Source organism: Vigna unguiculata, chromosome 5, assembly GCF_037176805.1.
Source record: "Vigna unguiculata cultivar grain cowpea cultivar isolate G323 ecotype 2 chromosome 5, ASM3717680v1, whole genome shotgun sequence".
Lineage (NCBI taxonomy): Eukaryota > Viridiplantae > Streptophyta > Magnoliopsida > Fabales > Fabaceae > Vigna > Vigna unguiculata.
Window position 1 is genome coordinate 25633240 of NC_140796.1, and position 18195 is coordinate 25651434.

Sequence of the window (18195 nt, forward strand, 5' to 3'; positions counted from 1 at the left end):
TATTCCTATTTCTTCTATTAATTCTCATTAATTGAAGAAATAATTTGAAAATAAAACAACAAGTACAAAAATAAGTAATAACCCCCAGTAGAGACTGGTACGATTCAATTCAACATTTTGTTCATTTGGGTTTGATTGTGTCACAGCTCTATAATTCAAATTAAGTTTATCGTTGGATGAACTGTATTACTGATATTGATCCCAAAAAAGAAACAGTGGGTACTGCTAGTCCGTGAACAGTTATCCATCGTACTGTAAAAATTGGATAGGTCCTATCTATAGTCATTGGAGCCTCCTAAAAAGATCTACTAAATTCATCATGTTGTTCCAAAGGATCAAAATGGCCAGTTATTAACGGAATTCCTTGTCGGTTCTTTGTAAAATACTCGTTTGGGCGGGGGCTTCCAAATCCATCGTAAGCTAGACCTGTACTAACAAATAACCAACCTGCTATGAATAGGGAGGGTATAGTAATGCTATGAATAATCCAGTATCGAATACTAGTAATAATATCAACAAAAGAACGTTCTCCTGTGCTTCCAGACATCTTGAACTCCACATATTCTTGTACAGTCAAAAGGGGGGGATCGAGTCCATAAAAGACGAGATCAGTAAGGCGAAATTTACTGAAATAGAATCCTTGTTAGATCGTTCATTTTGTACCAACGGTGTCTTTTGAGTATACCGAATCAGTATAGTTATCCTTCTTCTAACAGAGCAATGAAATTTCACAAGCAGTGTAAAATTTTAGTACTAGATTTTTTTCTTCTTTTTTCATTGATTGTCTCTATGTAGTCAAAAATCCAATAGAAAATTTTGCAAAGTTTGGGTATATAAAATTTTTAGAGTAATAGTATAAAAGGAAGGTTCTTAACATTTCAAATTATTAGTTTTGGATTAGAAACTAAAGATCCATTAAAATCGGAATATGAGAAAGGGGTTTCTAATAATTCATAAAGTAGATTTCTATTTTAATAATTCAATTATTGCCAAATCAATAAATATATTTTTTGTGGTTGTTGAAGATCTTTTTTTCTATTTTCTTCTACATTAATTCAAAGTGAAATAAAATGAAATAACAGTTATTATTCTTTTTTTGAATATTCATAATTTTTCTTTTCTTTTTCCAATATAAATAGAATTCTATTGGATATCTATAGAATAATACTAAATATTTTGTTTAGATCAGTTTACTTAATTCCTGAGTTGATTCAGAAGTCTGTTGATTTGAAATCATAGGATGGGTAGATGTAATAGATGAGGAATTTATTTCTAAATTATGTTACTCTATTTCTTTTTTTTTTTCATCTCTAATAATTGAATTTATTGAGGAATTGCCAATTTTGAATTGTATCTTTCAAGTAGGATTTTTTATCTTCTTTTTTCTCTCAAAAATGGAAATTTAGGGAAGTGCTTAATAAACATATGTATAAAAAGAACGAACATATTTCATTTAGTTTCTATATGCCCACTATCACTAGTTATTTCGGTTTTTTACTATCAGTTTTAATTATAACCTCTTCTCTATTTATTGGTCTTAGTAAAATACGACTTATTTGATTTGTAATTTTGAGAGGAATAGTAAATTTTGGTATAAGACATTCTAGAATTCGTTACTATGTCAATTTACAATTCTCGATCGTTGAGATTTATGATCAATACAGATTTATGTTTAAGGCTAGATATTACCTTTCTTTTTACTTTTCGAACAAATAAAAAAGATTGAAGTTTTTCTATTTGGAATCGTGTTAGGTTTAATTCCTATTACTTTGGCTGGATTATTTGTAACTGCATATTTACAATACCGACGAGGTGATCAGTTGGATCTTTGATTCATTAATGTCTCTTTTTTTGTGATTCCCTATTTATTTAGTTTAATTCTAATCGACAAGGATAAAATTCAGACTTTCTTTTGAATGTTCAATTATTTCAGTGTAATTATCAGGCGAACAATATTATAATCACGCTCTGTAGGATTTGAACCTACGACATCGGGTTTTGGAGACCCACATTCTACCGAATTGAACTAAGAGCGTTTTGTTTTCATAAAATTATATGATTGAAATCCATTTTGCATATAGATATTCAGTATGTATGTTCAATTGGAATTCATCTTCACAGGTTCCCGGTTTATTGCTCATCTCATAGAATATGGAATATCAAAGAATAGAGAATATCATAGAATAAGTAATTGTTAGGGTTAGGGATGACATGATTTGAACCCGTGACATTTTGTACCCAAAACAAAGGCGCTACCAAGCTGCGCTACATCCCTTTTCCATTTGTTTATAGTGTTATTGTAAAGAATCTTTGTCTTGTTTTCCACATTTTTCTTTGTTGATATATAACAACAGAGAAAAAAATACTTAAATAATAAAAAGAAAGGAGGATTTGAAATGCGAGATCTAAAAACATATCTTTTCGTGGCACCAGTAGTAAGTACTTTATGGTTCAAGGCTTCAACGGGTCTATTGATAGAGATCAATCATTTTTTTTTCCAGATGCATTGATATTCCCCTTTTTTTAATTTTAGTTATTGACACGGGAAGGGGTGAAGAAGATGAAAGGTCCAATTATATATTAAATATGTGTAATTAACCTACTCTTCTTTTTTTTTAGGAAAGATGAAGACCAAAGATTAAATTGGCCTCATTGAAATTCAGAGTGACACTCGGGATCGGGATCTGGTCCAAGCTTCAATGGAATTGAATTATTAATTCAATTCCTATGAAAAAGAAAGTGAAAGCAGAAATCCATAGGGTGGGGCAACAATATCATAAAAAATACTTAAAAAAACGAAAATACTGGCAATTTGAAACGAAATATAGTTATAGATCCTTGTATTCTTTTTGTACTAAATTCAATTAAATTGGAACGAAATCTTTCATAATTTTTCGAATTCTTCTTTTTTATCTTATCTTAGTTGTTTTCATCTTTTTCTTAGATTCGAATCCAAAAAGTTATAAGTGAATTAAAAACCCAAAGGAGGGTCATGTCCAAGGGTAAAGATATCCGAGTAAGTGTTATTTTGGAAGGTACTGATTTTGATAAAAGAGTCTAAATAAGGAATAAAGCGGTATTTCTAGATAGATTACTAACAAGAATCGACACAATATGCCTAATCGATTGGAATTGAGAAAATGATGTCCCCATCGTTATATAACAACATATGCTAAAGAAGAAAAAAAAATACAAATCCTTTATTATAATTATATTTCTTGAAATCAATGTTATTTTTGGAATAGGAATAAATAAACTATGGAAAAATCTAAGCGACTCTTTATTAAATCCAAGCGATCTTTTCGTAGACGTTTGCCCCCGATTCAATCGGGGGACCAAATTGATTATAAAAACATGGGTTTAATTTGTCGATTTATTAGTGAACAAGGAAAAATATTATCTAGACGTGTAAATAGATTGACCTTAAAACAACAACGATTAATTACTATTGCTATAAAACAAGCTCGTATTTTATCTTCGTTACCTTTTCTTAATAACGAAAAACAATTAGAAAAAAGCGAGTCGACTGCTAAAATTACTCCTTTAAGAAAAAAAAATAGAAATTAAAAATTCGAAATCCAATTTGAATTTAGATTCAAATTAAACATGGATTGATGTTTTGTTCAAAATTAGGATAATTCCATTTGATTTTTTTGTTGGAATAAAAAAGATAATATGTAACGAAGAATAATTTTTTAAGCATGGTTGTTTATTTTGATAGCTTTATCGTATGATAAAGCTATCAAAATAAACAAATTTCTAGTCTATACCTTCCTGCAGTGAATAAGGGGTTTTAAGTTTTTATGATATTATCGGCAATCATAAAAATACAATTCGCTTTTAATATAGCAATTTGTGCAACTATTTTACGATTAAAAAGCAATTGCTTGGTGTATAGACTATTAATTAAATTATTATAAATATAAGATACTTTTTGATTCTCGCGAATTACTGCATATATTCGACTAATCCATAAACCACGAAAATCTCTGTTTTTCCTATCTCTATCCCGATGAGCCGAAACTAAAGCTTTCAATTTCTGTTGACTAATAGTTCGAGTAAGTCTTGAATGAGCTCCGCGAAAACTTGATACGAATAAATGAATTTTTGTCCTCCGTTTGTGAGTTATATATCCTCGTTTAATTCTGGTCATTTAATAAATGATATTTTCAGGAATAACTTTTTAATTTTTCAGTTATTCTTTTTTTTCTTCCTAGTCTACTAATAACAAAAAGGGATTCTTCCGATGTATAAACAAAAAATTCCAACGGCTCTTGCTACTATAACCGCCCCAACCACGATTTTTTATATTAAACATTTAACCTCAAAATCAGAAATTGTATAGATACTAGATATCAAATAAAATAAAAATAGTAAATGAAATAGGACACATATTTTGATAATGAATTTGTGGGTTCCTTCATTTCTATGATTTTTTTCAGAAATGACCAGGTCCTCTCTATACATCAGAGCCTTTTTATTTTCATTTTTGATTCATTTAATGAATGTTATTGTTAACTTGTACAGTTCACACTCTGTGGCTCTACCCATGCAATATTGAGTAAGTAGGTTTTTTCACAACGAAATCTAATTATATCGTAACGGTATTTAATTATGAAAATTTGCTGGGTAGTTGACCCTCTTATTCCATTCTTACAAAATCCATCAAAATACATTCATTAAGCACATACTTTATTTTTAATTGAAATAGTATTTTCTCCGCTTAACGGGTAACTTTTTTTTGTTACCGATGGGAAAGTCCTTCTCATATGAAATTGAAAATTTGTATTATTGGTTTTGCACCAATCGAAACCATAAATTTGATACAAGATAGAAGAATGTAAAGAATTATATAATTATATAGAAAATAATTATATATTAAGTTAAGATAACGTGAATGTAGTTTTTGCATTCACACTATCTTAAATGATTACCAATACTGATTACCAATACTGAAAAATTTTAATTTATTTTTTCTTAGTATTTAAGTTGAACGAGTCGCACATACACTCTGGTACATGTTCCTCGACGTTGAGGGCATCCCCGAAGAGCTGGGGATTTTTTGACGTTTCGGATTGGCTGTCTTGTGTTTCTAATAAGTTGTTTCATAGTTGACATGGTAAGTCGTACTATATATATATATATATATATCTATATTTTTGTATAATGAGCAGGTTTAGATCTATCCTAACCGTGAATTACTTATATTCTATATTCCTTATTTATAGCCTATATTAATTGTGTATATTATATTAATAGATTAACTCTTAGAGATTTTATTTTAAAATGTAAAGTAAGATAGAGTAAAAATTAAATTTCCAATCCTGTATTTAATTAGAATAACCTTTACCACCAATTTTTTATTCAACTGCTACAAGATCTACAATTCCATGAGCTTGGGCTTCTGCTGCTGACATAAAAACATCCCTTTCCATGTCTTCCGATATAACCCATAAAGGTTTGCCCGTTCTTTGTACATAAACCCTTTTGATAGTTTCACGCATTTTTAGTAGCTCTTCCACTTCCAAGACAAATTCTCCCGCTTGTGCCTCATAAAAAGAACTAGCAGGTTGGTGGATCATTACCCTGATTATATCACTTAAGTAGTATTTCCCTTATCTTGATAAATCTTTTTAGAATTATTTTTACTATATTGGTAGATTGCTAAAGATTGTTTTTATTCCCAAAATAAAGGTAACAGAAAAAGGACAAAGACAAATAAGATAAAGGGCAAAAAGTATATTCAATAACCGTACAAACATTTTCTGCATATTGATGCATATGGCTTTTGTACCTATGCAATTCATTTTTTCCTTTATGGATAGAGTAGAGTATTTTCTTCGATGAATTTTGTTTCTACATTTACAAATTTCTTTTTTTCTATCAAAGAAAAAATAAGTACAAAATCTACCAGGTCTTTTGGATCCGGATCCTTAAATAATAAACAATAGAATAACCAACTTTCTTTTTTCTTTTTGAATCTATTTTTAAATACTACGATGGTTCCGTTGTTTTTTATATCATTTTGGTATTCAACAATCCAAAAGTTTCTTCTTTTTTTTCATATATTATGTTTTCTTCTGATTCAAATAAAAATTGTTACAAGCTTTCTGGTATGAAAAAAAAAAACAAAAAAGTATGCGACACTAAAATGAAACTAGGTTTCTTATAGATCAGATAAAATTGAAAATACCCTCTTTTTCATACTACTCTTTCTATATATAATTAAATGATTCAAACAAATTGCATATGGAATTCAAAATACCATGCTATTATTACTTTGGTTTTAATGGCGAAGGTATAATATATATAGATAGATAGATATCTATTCTATATATTCTCAAAGAAAAGAATCATTGTCGCCAAGCGTGAGGAAATGCAAGACGTTTGGTAATTGTGCCTCCTGCCAAAAGAAAGGATCCCATTGAAGCAGCTAATCCCAGACATACTGTCTGTACATCTGGTTGTACAAATTGCATAGTATCATAAATAGCTATTCCAGGTATTACCCACCCCCCGGAGAGTTTATAAACAAAGACAATTCTTTATTCTCTTTCTCTATGCTCAGATATATCATAATACTAATAAGTTGATTCGATATTTCACTATCAACATCTTGACCTAAAAAAGGTAATCTTTCTCGATAAAGTCGATTGATTAGGATTCCATTTTTTCCTTAAAAGTCGTACATGCACCTTTTGATGCATACGGTTCATCAAAAATTATTTAAGCAAAAAAGGAATCAATGTGTCGATTTTAATCTTTATCTTTTTCTAATGGATTTCTTCAAACTAAAAAAGAAGAAGAATATACTTAATTTAGTGAACTATCTTCTCATTGATGTATTGCTTTCATCGAGATCGAAGCCGAATCACATTGTAATTTTCTTCTTTCTGAATGGACTTTTTCAATTCTTTTAGGTTTCTTTTCTACTCTGAGTAAAGATCTGCCCGATTTGGATTTGCAAATATAGAACAAATAGTCCAAAACTATGTATTTTTGTTAGAACTTCTTCCTTTTCTAAATTTATTAATGTTTTCTGTAAAATACAATATATAGATATGATAGAAGTAGTGATCGTAGAAATATTACCAATTGGTTTTTTCTACACAGAGCCTGGGTACTTGATTTTATTGGTCCAATTAAGCCAACCATAAATTATTCATAATTTTGAGTAATAATCTGGAAATTTTATCTAAATATGAAGAAATCGATAGAATAGTACTTCATTACACTTCACGCTCCCTGTTTTTTTATCTTTATGATTTCATCATTCTCTTTTAGGGGTGAAAGCGGGGATATCTCGATCGGGGGAGAAAACGGGTAAATCCCATATAACCTACTATATCTGATAAGTCGCACTATATATCAACCCAAGATGCATCTTTATCCCCGGGGGTTCGAAAGGGTACTCTTGGAACACCAATGGGCATAAAATGGACAAATAATAAAGTCATATATCTCACTTTAGTGTGGAAACTTAAGAATTAGCTTATCGCGTTAAAAAAGATTTACTTGATTTTATATTAATATTGCTTTTTTTTTTATAAAAAAGAAGACTAAATAAAGTCGAGTTGTTATAAATGGGTCATTGGGGTGATAAGCGAATATGTCTGCATTTACTAATTTAAATAGTCATAGAGAAAGTTGTCAACCCCTCTCGTCTCCCCACCATTGCATATTGTTACTTATCCGGTATAGAATAAATCTGTTTCTTTGATTTTGACAAATATGATTGTTCCATTTTCCAAGAGAATCTACTGAAAAGCTATATTCATTTTTTTCCAGTGCAATAAAGTTACATAATGTCTATTTTTTGTTGAAGGGGTATTTTTTCATGGGTTTACCTTGGTATCATGTTTATACTGTTGTTTTAAATGATATGGGTCGTTTGCTTTCTGTTCATATAATTCAGACAGCTCTAGTTGCTGGTTGGGCCGGTTCGATGACTTTATATGAATTAGCAGTTTTTTATCCCTCTGATCCTGTTCTTGATCCAATGTGGAGACAGGGTATGTTCGTTATACCTTTCATGACTCGTTTAGGAATAACTAATTCGTGGGGCGGTTGGAATATCACAGGAGGGGCTATAACGAATCCGGGTATTTGGAGTTACGAAGGTGTGGCCGGAGCACATATAGTATTTTCAGGCTTGTGCTTTTTAGCGGCTATTTGGCATTGGGTTTATTGTATCTAGAAATGTTTTGTGATGAACGTACTGGAAAACCTTCTTTGGATTTGCTAAAAATTTTTGGAATTCATTTATTTCTTGCAGGGGTGGCTTGTTTTGGTTTTGGCGCATTTCATGTAACAGGATTGTATGGTCCCGGAATATGGGTGTCTGGTTCTTATGGACTAACTGGAAGGATACAATCCGTAAATCTCGCGTGGGGTGTGGAAGGTTTTGATCCTTTTGTTCCGGGAGGGATAACTTCTCATCATATTGTGGCAGGAACATTGGGCATATTAGCGGGTCTTTTCCATCTTAGTGTGCGTCCACCCCAACGTCTGTATAAAGGATTACGTATGGGAAATATTAAAAATGTCCTTTCTAGCAGTATTGCTGCTGTCTTTTTTGGTCATACTCGGTATCAATGGGATCAGGGATACTTCCAGCCAGAAATATATCGAAGAGTTGGTGCTGGGCTACCGAAAATCAAAATTTATCAGAAGCTTGGTCTAAAATTCCTGAAAAATTAGCTTTTTATGATTACATCGAAAATAATCCAGCAAAAGGGGGGTTATTTAGAGCTGGTTCAATGGACAATGGAGATGGAATAGCCGTCGGTTGGTTAGGACATCCCTTTTTTCGAGATAAAGAAGGACATGAGCTTTTTGTACGTCGTATGCCAACTTTTTTTGAAACATTTCCAGTTGTTTTAGTAGATAGGGACAGAATTGTTAGAGCCAATGTTCCTTTTCGAAGAGTAGAATCGAAATATAGTGTCGAACAAGTAGGTTTAATTGTTGAGTTCTATGGTGGTGAGCTTAATGGAGTAAGTTATAGTGATCCCGCTACTGTGAAAAAATATGCTAGACGTGCTCAATTGGGTGAAATTTTTGAATTAGATTGTGCTACTTTGAAATCAGATGGTGTTTTTCGTAGCAATCCAAGGGGTTGGTTTACTTTTGGGCATGCTTCATTTGCTCTACTATTCTTTTTTGGGCACATTTGTCATGGTTCTAGAACTTTGTTCAGAGATGTTTTTGCTGGTATCGACCCAAATTTAGATGCTCAAGTAGAATTTGGAGCATTCCAAAAACATGGAGATCCAACTACAAGAAGACAGGTAGTATAACATTCTTTTGTTATTTTCTACTTTTTTAGAATTTTTTAATTTCATATTAAGAACTAGATAAATCTTGATTGGAATCATTGTATTTTTTTTTCTTTTCGAAAAGAGCCCCACCCTAAGAAACAAGTATGAAAGCTATAGTTGTAAACCACGATTAAATTTGTGGAAGCTTTGGTTTATACATTCCTCTTAGTCTCAACTTTAGGAATTATTTTTTCGCGATTTTTTTAAGAGAACTTCCTAAAGTTCCGACGAAAAAGGTCAAATAATTTTGGTTAAAATACTCCGATGGTCCTCATTTTGGTTCAAAAATCTCAAATTGGTCCTCGAATTTTAATTGATCTCAATTTCGTCCTCATTTTTGTAAATGTGTTTTAAATTAACCCAATCGTTAACAGTGTCAAAATTTTTAACGTTAACTTCATTTTAATTATCTGACGTGGCTTGATTCATTAATTTGAGGACTGAAAAATTTGTACGTGGCGTTATTCATTAAAATAAGCATTTGTATGGAAACCCTAAATTACTAAATTAGGATTGAAACTGAGTGTTGAAGAATGGCGACTGGGAGGGCGACTCGCGCGTCAATGCCGTGAACGTGCAGGGAAGGTGAGATTCAGCATCGTCGAAGGTGAGGTCGAACATTTCAGTGTTCGATTTTCGAGCTTTAGTGTCGTTGATCGTAGTCGTTCTTGAGCGCCACACCGTGAAGGTGAGTATCAGTTCATCCTTGGTTGTTTAGGGTTTTGTTGGTTGGGAATGATGTTGTATGGCTTTTATTTTGTGATTAAATGTTGCTTGTCCCCCCATTTTCGACGATGAAATCGTTTGATTGGTGGTCCCCTATGCGACTTTGTTTTTTAATCGGTGACCGTATGGATTATAGTATGTGGTCCCGTATTCGAATGTGTTCCCCCATTTTTAATTGCTTAAGTTGTGGTCCCCCATTTCAATGCATTGTTTTGTGTTGTCGTTGTTGGTATGAATTGTAATATTTGAATTCCTTTGGGGGCAATGTATACAGGGTGCATATATAGCCATGTCTGTTGATCGTTTTCAAGTGGTGGTCCACCATAGTGGCCACTTTTTTAGTAATGGGAAATTGGAATATGATGGGGAAACAACCACGTGGTTCTGTGACCCTGATACGTGGGGATATTTTGAGGTTATTGCTGGATTAAAAGAGTTAGGACACGTATCTGTGAAGGAGTTGTGGTATAGTTTAGGAGGTGGGACTGTCTTAGAAGATAGGTTGGAGCTTCTTTGTGATGATAGAGGGGCCAGTCATATGGCGAACTTAGCAACGTTAAATGGTGCAGTTCATTTGTATGTGGTTCACGAAATGACAGAACCTGAGATAATCAACATGATAAAGGGTGTTGGTATGGGGGAGGTTGGTCCTTCTGAGGCTGATGATGTAGCTAACTGTGTGAATGAGGCTGATGAGCATGGGGTAGCTGAAGTAGTAGAAAAGGAGGGGGGTGAGGGTGAGGAAGATGTTGAAGCTGAAGTACTTGAAAAGGAGGGGGGTGAGGGTGAACAAGATGTTGAATCTGCAGTACTTGAAAAGGAGGGGGGTGAGGGTGAACAAGATGTTACAGCTGAAGTAGTGGAAGAGGAGAGGGGTGAGGGTGAGCAAGGTGTTGCACCAGAAGTAGTTGAAAAAGAGGGGGCTGATGAAGGTGATGGAGTACAAGAAAATGAAGGTGAGCCTGAATCATTCAATGAGGAAGGTTTGGTTGATGTAAATATTAACAGTGATGGACATAGTGATTCAGATTGGGATGGTAATGTGCCATGTGCTGTTGAAAGTGCATTTGATGGAGAAGGTTGGTACACAGCACAAGAGTCGACTGATTCAGATTCTGATGAAGTAAGGACTAAGGGTGGAGGGTCAGATTTCGAGTGGCAATCAAATGAATTGGTTAGTGGTTCAGACATTGATGAGGTGAAAGATGATTTTGAAGGTTATGGGTCATTTCCTACATTTACAATGCCAAAAAACATGGACGACTATAAATGGGAAATAGGAACTTATTTCACAGAGAAACATGAATTCATTGAAGCAATTAGAACCTATGCACTTGCAAATGGAAAAAGTTTAAAATTTGTAAAAAATGACAATTAGAGGGTTTCAGTTAAATGTTTGGGAGCAAATGGAGAATGCAATTGGTATGCTTATTGTGGTTATATGGGTGTAGTGAAGTCATGGCAACTTAGAAAAATAATAGATCAGCATACGTGTTCTAGAGATTTCAACGTAAAATTAATGAATGCAAAGTGGCTAAGCAAGAAGATGGAAAAGACAGTTAGAGAAAACCCTAGTATGAAGGTCATGGACATTCGTGACAAGGTCAGTAGGAAATGGAATGTAGGTATCTCTAGAAATATGGCTTTTCGGGCTAGAGCTATTGCTAGAGATCACGTGGATGGGTCTTTTTCAGAACAGTTTAGGAGAATATATGATTATGCACATGAACTGTTGAGAACCAATCCAGGTTCTACTGTAAAGCTTAATGTTGAGAACACAGAAGGTGAAGTTATATTTAAGAGATTCTATGCATGCTTGAAGGCATGCAAAGATAGTTTCACGTGCTGTAGACCTTTCATTGGATTGGATGGCTGCTTTCTCAAAGGAAGGTATGGTGGCGAGTTACTAATAGCAATTGAAGAGATGGTAATGAGCAGATTCTCCCTCTTGCATATGCTGTTGTAGAAGTAGAAAATAAGGATTCATGGAGATGGTTTTTGGAGCTTCTGATTAATGATCTTGGTGGGGATTCAGTTTGTGCAACATGCACTTTTATATCAGACCAACAAAAGGTTATTCCTTAAACATTACCTTTATTATTTGAATTGATTTATATTTTAACAACATGCAGTTTGCAAATTTTGACATCACTATTTTTCACATATACACACAGGGTCTTCTCCCAGCTATGCAAGAACTTCTTCCTGGAGTGGACCAGAGATTTTGTGTTAGGCATTTGTATGCTAATTTCAGAAAGCAATTCCCCGGAAAAAATATTAAACGTCTCATGTGGAAGGCTGCAGGAGCAACACATCCACAGGCTTGGGAGAAGATAATGAGGGACCTTAAAGAGGTCAATGAAGAGGCATTCAAACACTTGATTGGTATTCCTCCAAGGTATGCCACCATGAATTGTTACACCATATTTACTGCATCATTAATACATACTGATCTGTTTATATGATACTAGGTATTGGTCCAGATCTAGATTCATTGTAAGAGCTCAGTGTGACACCTTGGTTAATAATATGTGCGAGGTATTCAACAATGTGCTAGTGAAGACTCGAACAAAGCCAATAATAAGTATGCTGGAGGACATTTGTGTTTATATCATGAAGAGATGGGCCAAAAACAGATCTAAGGTGCAGTCTTTTAAAGGTTCAGTGTGTCCCAGAATTCTTGACAAGCTTAAGAAGGAATCAAGCTTAACAAGGCACTGGATACCAAGGTAAGAACTTAACTATATTTATGTCAGCAAGCTTAACAGATTTCAGATGTAGTAATTATGTTTTTGTTGTATTACATGCAGATGGTCAGCAGAGAAGTTGTTTGAAGTGAGGCATGCTTCAAATCTAGGGGAACAATTTGTGGTTAATATTGACAAGATGGAGTGCAGCTGCAGGAAATGGAGCATCACTGGACTTCCTTGTTGCCACGCAATTTCTGCCATGAAATTTTTGAATCTGAAAGGAGAAGATTTTATAGCCAATTGGTTCAGGAAATCCACGTATAAGGAGACGTATAACTCAGTAGTTTACCCAATTAATTGTCAACAGTTGTGGGAAGTTACAACATATCCTGATGTCCTGTCACCAATCAAAAGAATTATGCCCGGAAGACCTAAAAAGAAAAGAAGATTGGAACCTTGGGAGCTGAAAAAGGATGAGACCGCATTACGAAAAGGAGGAGTTCGCAAAAGGTGTGCTGTGTGCAGGGAAATTGGTCATAATAAAACTGCTTGTCCTAAAAAACCACCGCCACCACCAGAAGCAGCAGGACCATCACAGCAAACTGGCCCACCAGCACCATCAGGCCCATCACAGCAAACTGGCCCACCAGCACCATCAGGCCCATGACAACAATCTGGCCCACCAGCACCATCAGGCCCATCACAGCAAAGTGTCCAACCAAAAACATCAGCCCCATCACAGCCAAGTGGCCCATTACCAGCAGCAACCCCATCACAGCAAAGAGGCCCACTACCAGCAGCAAGAGCACTAGCCAATCACTCCCAATCAATGCCACCAACAAGTCAATCTCAACGTGCATCAAGCAATCAAATTGTCCAACCAATGAGGAACAAACTCAAAGCTAGAAGGAGGCGTGTTTGGAAGCCTTGATGTTGTTTAAATCTGCTTTGTCCATGTTGTTTAAACTTTTGTTGATTGTTGGTTAATACACATGTAGTCTTTTTGGGCAGTCCACTGTCATGGTATTTTGAACAATATTTTGTGTAGGCAGTGGATATATGGATTTATTGTATATTCATGGTGTTTAAGTATTGAATGGTTGGATGGATCTGTATGATAATTTGGATGAATGACCAATGTCTTTGATATTAGGTACCATTTACAATGTTGGAATAAATAACTGTGACAAGAATGTGGTGCTTTACTCGAACACATATTTGTCCCACAGAAATCCAGTTACATGTACACATTTTATATCACATTTGGTGTACTCCAACATAGTATATTCAAATATATCCATGCCATATTTTAGTACCAAAATCAAAATGCTTTACAAAAATCAATAATTCAAATGGATTTGTCATTACATTCCAAAGGTGCTGAAACTTTCATATTCATTTGGAATCATTACAGCAAGAACTTTAATACATGGTGAATAGAAATATGTTTAATACATACAACAAACAAACCATTCCAAACAACACTTTCACCCATTTTTCCAATCTAATAATACATTTCTCGATACTTATTAATTTGTTTTCCCCTTCCCTTTCTACCATCTTTGTCTTTATTAATTTGCTTTGGTCATCCCTTTCTACCATCTTCGTTGCAGTGTCATCATCGTCATTCTTCGTTGGACCACATCTTTCTTCTACTACATTTTCACTGCACCATGAAAAAAAATTGCATCCAACAACTTCTTCACTTCCACCCTGTCCAACAAAAAATCAACACCACCAATTACATACCAATTACCAAAATTAGGTTTTCCAAATCCTAAATACGCAAAAAACATCAACCAAAACAACAATATCGTACCTTGAACTTTGGGCAACCCCAAAATTTTCTCCCCCTGCTCTTAGTCGTTCTAGCAGTTCTTGTGATTGCCTTCTCACCGCAATAACAAACAGGTGTTAAATCGCACCTCCTCACCGCACCTCCATAAGAAGAAAAGCTGGAATTTTTCATCTCCCAAGCATTGCAAGTGCAGGATGAGCAAGAATGAGAGGGAGACATTACCAATCTTACCAATTGAGAACGCAAGACACAGCTTCTTCTCCCCCTTTTCAAACCCTAACATTCAAATGTTATGAAAATAATCTCTTTTTAAAAGAGAAACTAAGAACATATGTGCCAAAACAAGTCAATGACACGTCACAATACACAAAACAACCACATCATCAGGAATAAACGCCGTTTGTGAACTGATAACGGAAAGGGTTAATTTAAAACACATTTACAAAAATGAGGACGAAATTGAGATCAATTAAAATTCGAGGACCAATTTGAGATTTTTGAACCAAAATGAGGACCATCGGAGTATTTTAACCAATAATTTTTTATTATCTTAATTGAAGTAATGAGCCCCCCAATAGGGAGGGCGCATTACTTCAACCAGTCCCCATGTTCTTCAAATGGATCTCTTAGTTGTTGGGAGGGTTGCCCAAAGGCAGTATATAAGGCATACCCAGTAAAACTTACAAGTAAACCAAATATAGAGATGGCAATTAGATTCGCTGTTTCCATTATTTTAATTCTAAAGTTTCCAGATCACAATAGATCTATAGGATAAGATCCTTATATTTACAACGGAATGGTATACAAATTTAACATATCTAAATGAATAAAAAAGAGTATTTATGGCTACGCAAACCGTTGAGGATAATTCTAGATCTGGTCCAAGATGAATTGTTGTAGGTAATTTATTGAAACCTTTATATTCAGAATATGGTAAAGTAGCCCCGGGGTGGGGATATTTCTATCTATTATTTGCGATATTTCTATCTATTATTTTGGAGATTTATAATTCGTCCATTTTATTGGACAAAATTTATATCAATTAAATTCACAAGAATATAGTAATTAGTTTATAGAAAGTGAAGCATTTAGGTTTCTTATTGTTTCTTAGTCTATTCCATGTTTATGTGGTAGTTTGATCGTAGAATTTCTTTGTTTCTGTATTTCCGAAATATGAGTGTGTGACTTGTTTTAATTGGTCCTATTGAAAGTACAGAACATAAAATGGGTCTGTCATCTTGATATAGATGGTTTTATTCTGTCAGATATTTAATCTAGTATCTGGAGCACGAAATATAGAAAATAGATTCTAAAAATCTTAATACTATGATTCATACTAAATATTTAGACCTCGCAACTGGATTTAAAAACCTTTTCAAAGAGTTGTAAAAATATATTGAAAAATTTTGATTCTTTCAAGCTTCTCCAGTTTGTCTTTATTTTGAGCAAAGGACAAACCTTTCCTTGAATTTTTTCGTTATATTTTATGTATTCATTAAAGAAGTAATGATCCAACAATTCTTACTCAGGGAATTTTTGGACTTCGATTAAAAGTTGTTTTGAATCATCGTGGTTCTAGTATGAATCTGATGTTTTTTTTATTCATTCATATGGTCCGAACAAGAGAATCCTTATCAATAATAAAAATTCAAGAATAAAGAAGACAACAGTAAATTCACATTATACAAATAAAAAAATGAAGTAAAGAATATTCAAGAGGCCTTAAAAATCACGATAAAGACGGGTGCGCCGAATTGATATTTTGGGATTATAACAAAAAAGAATAGCTTTCAGATTTTTATTTCTTTTTTATCGTAAGAGAAAATTAGAACCATAGGATTAAATAAAGCAGTTTCAAACTTTCTATTACGGATATCTGTTTTTGTTACAATCAATATTTGAGTATTTTTGTTTGAGTCATACGAGATGAAATTCACATATACGGTTCTCTGGGGGGTCTTTTGGGTTACCTATCTCAATAAAGTTTATGATTGGTTCGAAGAACGTCTTGAAATTCAGGCGATTGCGAATGATATAACCAGTAAATATGTTCCGCCTCATGTGAACATATTTTATTTTTTAGGGGGAATTACACTTGTTTTTTAGTCCAAGTAGCAACAGGATTTGCAATGACTTTTTATTATTGTCCAACCGTTACTGAAGCTTTTGCTTCTGTTCAATATATAATGACCGAAGCTAATTTTGGTTGGTTAATCTGGTCAGTTCATTGATGGTCGGCAAGTATGATGGTCTTAATGATGATTCTACACGTATTTCGTGTGTATTTACAGGTGGTTTTAAAAAACATCGCGAATTAACTTGGGTTACGAGTGTAGTTTTGGCTGTATTAACTACATCTTTTGGTGTAACTAGTTATTCCTTACCTTGGGATCAAATTGGTTATTGGTCAGTAAAAATAGTAACAGGCGTACCCGAAGCTATTCCTGTAATAGGATCGTCTTTGGTAGAATTATTACGCGAAAGTTCCAGTGTGGGCCAATCTACCTTAACTCGTTTTTATAGTTTGCATACTTTTGTATTACCTCTTCTTACTGCTGTATTTATGTTAATGCACTTTTCAATGATACGTAAGCAAGGCATTTCTGGTCCTTTATAGTGAATATGGGTCATACATATTTGTAATCACGTCATTATCATTTTGTATTTTGCAGAGGATTTTTTTTCATTGCTACAATTATGGATTATAAAACAAAATAAAACATGTATTTAGATATTTTTCTTCAACTTAACAAAAATTGAATTTTTTTTACATAAAAAAATAGTTGAAGGGAATTCTCCAAAAAAAATGGATTATGGGAGTGTGTGACTTGAACTATTTATTTGGCCGCGCAGATATATGACTTTATCTTATCTGCCACATTATAATTTACAATTAAATGTGTCTTTTTTCCAACCACCAAGCAAGGCTCTTATAGAGAGAGTAGGCTGTTGTATTTATGTTAATGCACTTTTCAATGATACGTAAGCAAGGCATTTCTGGTCCTTTATAGTGAATATGGGTCACAGATATTTGTAACCACGTCATTATCATTTTGTATTTTGTGGATGATTTTTTTTCATTGCTACAATTATGGATTATAAAACAAAATAAAACATGTATTTAGATATTTTTCTTCAACTTAACAAAAATTGAAATTTTTTTTACATAAAAAAATAGTTGAAGGGAATTCTCCAAAAAAAATGGATTATGGGAGTGTGTGACTTGAACTATTTATTTGGCCGCGCAGATATATGACTTTATCTTATCTACCACATTATAATTTACAATTAAATGTGTCTTTTTTCCAACCACCAAGCAAGGCTCTCACAGAGAGGGTAGGCCGGTTTTACTTGAAGAGAATCTTTTCTATGATCAGACTCGATTTTATTCTGCATCAACAGGCTCCATAAGATCCAGTAAAAGAAATGATGTGGTATAGTCTGAATTCTATATAGTATGACAACACATTCATTTCCTATGCATTGATTTGATTTTTGATACTATTGGAGTGAACAAAGTAGATCTAAAGAACAACGCAAGTTAGGTTATATTAGTAACAAGTAAATTCTTTGTACATAAAAAGTATCAAGATTTTTTTTTGATAGGATAACAATTGCAAAGTTTGAGATCACCCAGAAAGCATTATCAACTTGAAAAGTC

The 18195-nt window shown here is 33.6% G+C and overlaps 1 protein-coding gene across 1 annotated transcript; it reads left to right on the forward strand.

Annotated features, from left to right (window-relative positions):
• Nucleotides 1-12632: 12632 nt before the first annotated feature.
• Nucleotides 12633-13403, forward strand: LOC114184531 (uncharacterized). Its single transcript, XM_028071839.2, has 2 exons — nucleotides 12633-12775; nucleotides 12857-13403. The coding sequence occupies exons 1-2, from the start codon at nucleotides 12633-12635 to the stop codon at nucleotides 13401-13403; spliced, it is 690 nt and encodes a 229-aa protein (XP_027927640.2).
• Nucleotides 13404-18195: the final 4792 nt, after the last annotated feature.